At 44.5% G+C, this 6,688-nt stretch overlaps 1 protein-coding gene across 2 annotated transcripts; it reads left to right on the top strand.

Annotated features, from left to right (window-relative positions):
* The first annotated feature begins 473 nt into the window (after window positions 1-473).
* On the top strand, window positions 474-4,732 carry LOC134448600 (uncharacterized). Of its 2 annotated transcripts, XM_063198275.1 has the most exons (7): window positions 474-686; window positions 2,364-2,527; window positions 3,039-3,191; window positions 3,297-3,321; window positions 3,659-3,727; window positions 4,186-4,300; window positions 4,409-4,732. In XM_063198275.1, the coding sequence occupies exons 1-7, from the start codon at window positions 656-658 to the stop codon at window positions 4,527-4,529; spliced, it is 678 nt and encodes a 225-aa protein (XP_063054345.1). In that variant the 5' UTR covers window positions 474-655; the 3' UTR covers window positions 4,530-4,732. The 2 variants fall into 2 exon arrangements, with proteins under 2 accessions (XP_063054345.1, XP_063054344.1); XM_063198274.1 differs by lacking the exon at window positions 474-686 and having other exon boundaries at window positions 1,034-2,527.
* Window positions 4,733-6,688: the final 1,956 nt, after the last annotated feature.

A 6,688-nucleotide genomic window follows, 5' to 3' on the forward strand; every position in this document is an offset into this window, starting at 1 on the left:
ACCGATGTCCAAATGTAAGTTCCTTTGAATGAAAGCGTCAGCAAATATAATGTAATGTAATTCAGAATATAAAGGGTCATATTTCCATAAAGACATAAAGAGTCGGTGGCTGGTGGAGGGGGAGGTGAGTGATGGAGGGAGGGAGGTGAGGTGGGGTGATCTGAGGGCAGGGCGTGAGACATTTCCGATCATGCACTGTCTAGTTTGAGCACATGTCTGGTTCTCTGTAGCCCTGCAGTGTTAGACCGGGTGGCTGAGGGAGGGAGGAAAGGTGAGGTGGGGAGACTTGAGCATAGGTCTCACTCATGTTTTAGCAACAGTGTTAAAAAGTTGGTAGAGGAGAGGAGGGAGGGAGTGGAGGAGAGTATCGGAGGAAGTGGAGGGAGAGGACAGAGGAGGAAGGGGAGGGAGAGAGTTGAGGGGTGGGGGCAGGCAAGTGAATTGAGTAGCCTATGGGTGAGAGGAGGAGAGCGAGGAGGGCGGGGGCGAGGCGATAGACTTTAAAAGCTACTGTGCCCGTCTCAAGCTTGTTCACACTGAGCTGCGAACGCGTCCACGGAGGAGCTCTCATGACAACGCCGCAACGACACCATACCACGCAACGGAACGCAACGACAGTAGCCTATAGTATATTCTCCGCATCAAAGCAATCTCAATGGCTATCCGAAGCGACTTCATTTTTCAAGGTAATGTTGCCTTTTATCTATATGCAGCCCCAAATAGTTGTGCTCTTTGGTAGGAGGCTATAGCCTATCGATATTCTACTGAGAAAAAAAATAGTAGCCTATGAGTTTTTATATATATTCTCTCCCGTGAGAATGCGCCATGTCAGTAATTATTCAGGTAACAATTCTGCCGCAAATTACCAAACTGTTTCGCGGAACTCATACGTCCAGTGGTAATGCATTTAGTGCCGCGCTATTGCGCACTGTTCAATGTCATTTTCTGCTGTCGGAACGGCAGCGAGACGAGTGAGGTCCTTCTGCTTGGTTTCGGCAAGTGTGTTCTACTCGGTGTTCTACTCGCGTCGGCGTGCGCGGCCAGTCCTGTTCAACACCCCCCCACCCCCACAGCCAAAGCGAGTGTGCTACTTTGCCATTCATTTGAAAGAGACACAATCGGTCGCTGCCGTCCAAACTCCGTTCGAGTTCTACGCTCCAGCTCTCCGGATACCTTGAGGAGCGGAGCCGGTGTCGTCCTATCCCCGCGCGGCCGGTTGGTGTGGAAGGACAGATCTGTTGTTCTATGTATTTTCGCCACCAAGATATGTCGAGATATGTTGAGAATGAGATATGTTGCGGACACCGGCAAAAATCGTGTCCGTCCTGCGACGCTTCATTGATCTAATGTCGGATGCGGTTGACTTTATAAGCTTGTAATTAGCAGTGTTTTATGGACAATTTGTAACCTGTGAAATTTGCTGTTTTACACAATCCTTCCGATCTAAAAGACTGGTGTGAAAGGTCTGGTGTGAACTAGGTACAGTTGTCCCTTATCGCACCAAATGAAACCAAGTGTTCGCAGGTTGTTTTCTATGGACATAACAAAATCGACAGTTATTTCAAGTGCTCCATGTGCCTATGGTAGCCTATTTCACGTGTCGGGGGACGTGCAGCCTAATATTACTGTAGCCTAAGGTGTTTTGGTCTTTTCCATATTTTTCTATTTATTTATTTAGGAGTATTTATTTATATTGACTCAGAGGGCCTGCACAAGAGTTCATATGTGCTTGGACTACTAGTTTATGCACAAATGACCAATAAAGTACTTTGAACTTTGTATTTCCATGCTCGATAGACAATGTACATAGCCTACCACCACGGCTTGTGTTGCGCATTCCAACATTTAATTTAATTCCTCAGCACGCATGCCGCTCCGTCCCTTCCTTTGAGGTTGGGCTGGCCACAGGAGGCACTAATCCGCTGGGGACTTTCCAGCTACTCGTGCACCCTGAGTTATAAATGTTTAGGGATGCCTGAAGTAGATGATCAGGTGGTGCTGCCATAACACCACGACTTAAACCATACTACTGTAACCCGTCATAGTCTGATTTACTAAGAGAGGTTTGATAACAATTTCTATGTACTAACACCCAGGCAACAGTTATCTTGACCACAAGCAATCCTACTAAGGGAAGCCTGTAATGGGTAGGGGGTCCTTTGACTTTGTCCTGAGCTCTGTCTGTGGCTCTGAACCTACTTAAAACTTAAACAACTTTATTTTAAGATTTAAGTTGGGAGCAATGAGAGTATATTATAACATTGTTAGAACAAATTTGATTGGAGTATCTAAAGGCTGTGTGAAGACTACATCCAGGACAGTGGGGACATGTATGTCTAATTCATTATCGTTTTTCCCCCCAGCCCTCACCGTGGTGGTGGTCTTCCTTGGGGTTCTTGATGCAGCTCCCCTACAGTCACAATTGGAGTGTGAAGGTTACATTCAACTCGATGGCAATGTCACCTACATCTTCCCTGATGACTTTCCAGACCTAATGGCTGACTGTGAGCCCGAAATCCTAATTGCGGTAAGTCTTTCACACCGACACACAGGTTATGTTTTGGCTGATGGAAAAGAGTAGAAGTCCGCACATGCGGCTCCGCTTTGAAAATTTACTCAGGTCATACAACGCCTCGACCCAACAGGGTCTCCATCAGGCCTGTTGGGTCGAGGCGTTGTATGACCTGAGTAAATTTTCAAAGCGGAGCCGCAGTGTGCAGACTTCTATTCTTTTCCACTGTTAGACGCGCCTTTGTCCTGCACCTGGCCCCAGAGAGGTGGGATGTGCATACTCTTACTTTTATGAAGATTCTATGTTTTGACTGATGATGATTAGCCTGCTGTAATTGGTGCCACTTGGGGAGAGACATTTAGTTTAATCATAATGGGTCTCACAGAGGACTTTATGGGGGCAAACCACAAGAGCTGGTGGCACCATGGACAGCTGTCATTCAGAATGTGAACATGCACGTTCATGAACTGGACTGTTTGCCAATTGTGGAAAATTACATTGTGTTACTCTGTTTATACCACTTCAGGGAAAGGTGTCTGTAATATTTGAGAATGGGAAGGTTCCACCAGCAACCGAATTGTATCCACCTGCTATTGCAGTCACAGCTCACAACGTCACCTTAAGCTCCAACCAAAGTTCCAACCCTCAGCCCGTTGAGATTGCGCTGTACTGCCCCGAGGTAAGAGGCGTGTTGGGTGCTGTACTTGTTAAGTGACTTGAGTAAGAAATGCAGACTATGCCTGATACCAACATATTCTAATGGAGTAATCTGTTTGTTTTGCAGTCTCGCAAGCGCATACGTTGCTTCTGTAAGTATGTCTGGATTTCTGATTTCTCTTGTCTTAAACAAAACAAATAAATGTTGTGCATGATATCAATTCTAATTTAGGCATTGCATACTCTTTAGCCTCTGTGTGCTGATGGGCCTGTCAGTGGGCCACTCTTATGAAAAGACTCAACTACATTCTAACAACATTGCTATGCCATTACAGAGAGCCAACAGATAAAGACCAGATCATTACAGTTTTGATCAGTCAATTGATCAGTGTTACAGACCTTTATTATCATTTATTTGAGCATTAGGCACACTGTATTGTCTGATATGCTGGATGGTATCTGAATTATGATGCATTTGTGTGCTCATAGGTGATGCCTGCCTCAACTCTGCAAAGAATCACATCCCCATGACAGAGCCTCCCTCTGCTGAGCATAGCTGTAAGTCTCATAACCCTCTACTCCCTTCCCATCTCTTCTCCTCTCCCCTCCCTTCCCATCTCTTCTCCTCTCCCCTCCCTTCCCATCTTTTCTCTTCTCCTCCCTTCCCATCTCTTCTCCTCTCCTCTCCCCCCATCTCTTCTCCTCTCCCCCCTCTCTTCTCCTCTCCTCCCTTCCCATCTCTTCTCCTCTCCTCTCCTCCCTTCCCATCTCTTCTCTTCTCCTCCCCTCTCCCCCTTCTCTTCTCTTCTCCTCTCTCCCCTTTCCATCTCTTCTCCAGATAATATGACTTAAAATACTTCTTGTATACTCTATACATAAATCGGCCAGCAATTATCTGTAGTCAGACATGGGCTAGCTCACTTAAGGAAGTAAAACAATGTCACAGTAAGGAATGTTATCTGTGTGTAGTTAGGTGTTGATTTATGAGTAATGTTTTTACTATGTGTCTTTCTTAGCACCCGGGACGCCAGACAACATCCCCCATTATCGAGTCGGTGCCATGGCTTCCGGTGTTGTTGTCGTCGTCTTTGTGCTCTGTGGTATTTTCGCTTGGATTGCCATGCGTCGCCGGTAAGCATCCCTTTCTTGCATTTTTTTCAACCCAAGCATGTACATGAGATGTAACTTCTATGCATAGGTTGCTGTAACACTTTCTAATAGACTCATTTATTTATTTAGTAATTCCACGGAGAAAAAGGAGGGAACTTCGGCATCAAGCTCCACGGAGCAGCTCCACGACCCACAGGGCCCCCCCGAGGCAGCTCCCATCATGGGCCACAATGAGCACAGAGGAACCTGACAAGACACCATGCATAGTGGTGAAACACAACGAACAGTTTTTATCTTGACTTGAACTCTCAGTGGGCGTTGGTCTGGCCAAGTTGCATTGTAAACTCATTTCTGAGAGTATGGGAATATCCTGTGTCCATGAAGTGCCTCTTTATGCTAGTTATTTAAGGAATATTGGTCAGACTGACTTGATGGTGGAATTTTGTCCAGCGGCACAGGACGTGTTGTAGAGTTTACTGTTACAAATGGAAAAGAAGGCGCTTTCTGGGACCTGTTATTTCCCTGGCACATCATAAGAGATATGTGCACTTTGTATTTGCTAGTGAAAGCCCATTGGGAAACTCCAACTCCCATTGTCATTGTGACACAGCACTCAAGTGAACACTGCACACTGCACACAACGAAATTTCATTTATGCCTCACCCGTGCAAGGGGACAGCCCTCAGTGGCGCCCCATGGGGAGCAGTGCGGTGGGACGGTACCATGCTCAGGGTACCTCAGTCATGGAGGAGGATGGGGGAGAGCACTGGTTGATTACTCCCCCCACCAACCTGGCGGGTCGGGAATCGAACCGGCAACCTCTGGGATGCAAGTCTGACGCCCTAACCGCTCACCCATGACTGGTGATGTTGGCTATGATTGTGTCCTCTTTTGAAAGTTGCTTTGGTTATAAAGCGTCTGTCAAATGCAATGTAATGTAATGTAATGTAAAGGGATACCCTCATAGACTGATGTGTATACATGTGTAATGTATCAGAAGTGAACTGATAACAGTGCCTTCCACATTTCTTTCCTTTCCCTCCTCGGTCCTCTCCCATTTATCACTGTTCTAACTTAATATCTTAGAATAGTGATTCTCAACTTAGCTATGAAAGGATGTTGCAAGTGGGCTGTGAAATCATCAAATCCAAATAATATTTGTGTGTGAAAATACAACAAAGTTCTCTCTTCAATTATATGCATTTCTCAGTGTGTCTTCCAAAACAGAGGGATAGGCTGAATATTGCAACACATTGCTATGGCGTATTAATTTGGATGGTGTTGTTGATACATTTGTAAGGTTTTCAAGTTTGTCACAAGTGTGAAAAGTTTAGGAATCTCTCCTGTAGAAGCTCTTCTACAGGTTGTGAAGAAGGTGTGGATGGATGGGGAGTGCTGATAATGTAATGTGAACTTCCTGGAAGTAAAAAGTCACTGACTGTGGCCTCTGCAAAGCTGAGCTTGACAAGCATTCATGTTACTGTACATTATTTATTTAACCTATTGTTTTTTTTAATGAAATAGTTGTAGGTATTTTTGTACACTGAATGAAATATGAAATGAAGTTAGTATATATTTCTACATAATATATGGATGTATAATATATAAATATAATAAATGTATTTAAACTTGAGTACAGTCACATTCTTGTCTTTTGTTAAGTGCCCTCAGAAGATGTAAGCTAACATACGAGATGAGTGCATTTCAAGAGATAGAGCAAGGCACCCAGGTTGGAACAGGATATGTTGCGCTAGTAGTAGCAGTTGTAGTAAGCTGTATCATTACATTGATCAAACATTCTTTGAAAGGATCGTGTTAAGGTATGAAGATAACACACAGGCTGCCATGTTAGATGTCAAGCATGACCTAATTTTACAGCATGCACATTCACCACATACCATCGCAAGTAATTGATGCAATTTAAGCAAAGTAAAACTACTGGCTTGCGCCTCAAGTGAACAAAGGAAAAGGCTAATAAATGAGGTTAGTTAGAAAAAAGAGGGTGAGCAGACAATGGAATTTATGAGGAAGTGGCATGTGCAAACAGTAAATCAGTAGTAAGTTTGGGTCGTGTGGATAAGATAGGATATAGTAGGCCTACATGCGCACGTGTAAACAATTTTCTCTGTTATAGAACAATACAATAGGGAGCAGTGATACTGCTTGAGCTACACAGCCATGCAAGTCCATGTATAATTATGTTTCTGAAAAAGTACCAGTGCTCAAATCAGTGTGACGATAATGCCTGAGTAATGTTCTAGACATGATGTAATGGTTTCCAGTCAAGCCGGTAGCACCGAACACAATGATTTATGGTTTATGATTTATATTAGGGGCCTTGTCATGGTACAGCTTGGGAACCGCTGGTCTAGCCACATTGTGTCAGAAGGCTAATGTATACAGTGTGTT

Source organism: Engraulis encrasicolus, chromosome 5, assembly GCF_034702125.1.
Source record: "Engraulis encrasicolus isolate BLACKSEA-1 chromosome 5, IST_EnEncr_1.0, whole genome shotgun sequence".
Classification (NCBI taxonomy): domain Eukaryota; kingdom Metazoa; phylum Chordata; class Actinopteri; order Clupeiformes; family Engraulidae; genus Engraulis; species Engraulis encrasicolus.

What these genes read in the sequence shown, in the direction of transcription:
- LOC134448600 (XM_063198274.1), top strand. Translation starts at nt 2,243, where the DNA reads ATGAGAGTATATTATAACATTGTTAGAACAAATTTGATTGGAGTATCT. An exon ending in TTGCGCTGTACTGCCCCGAG is followed by an intron (nt 3,192 to 3,296) that starts GTAAGAGGCGTG and finishes TTTGTTTTGCAG; the next exon opens with TCTCGCAAGCGCATACGTTG. An exon ending in CAAGCGCATACGTTGCTTCT is followed by an intron (nt 3,322 to 3,658) that starts GTAAGTATGTCT and finishes GTGTGCTCATAG; the next exon opens with GTGATGCCTGCCTCAACTCT.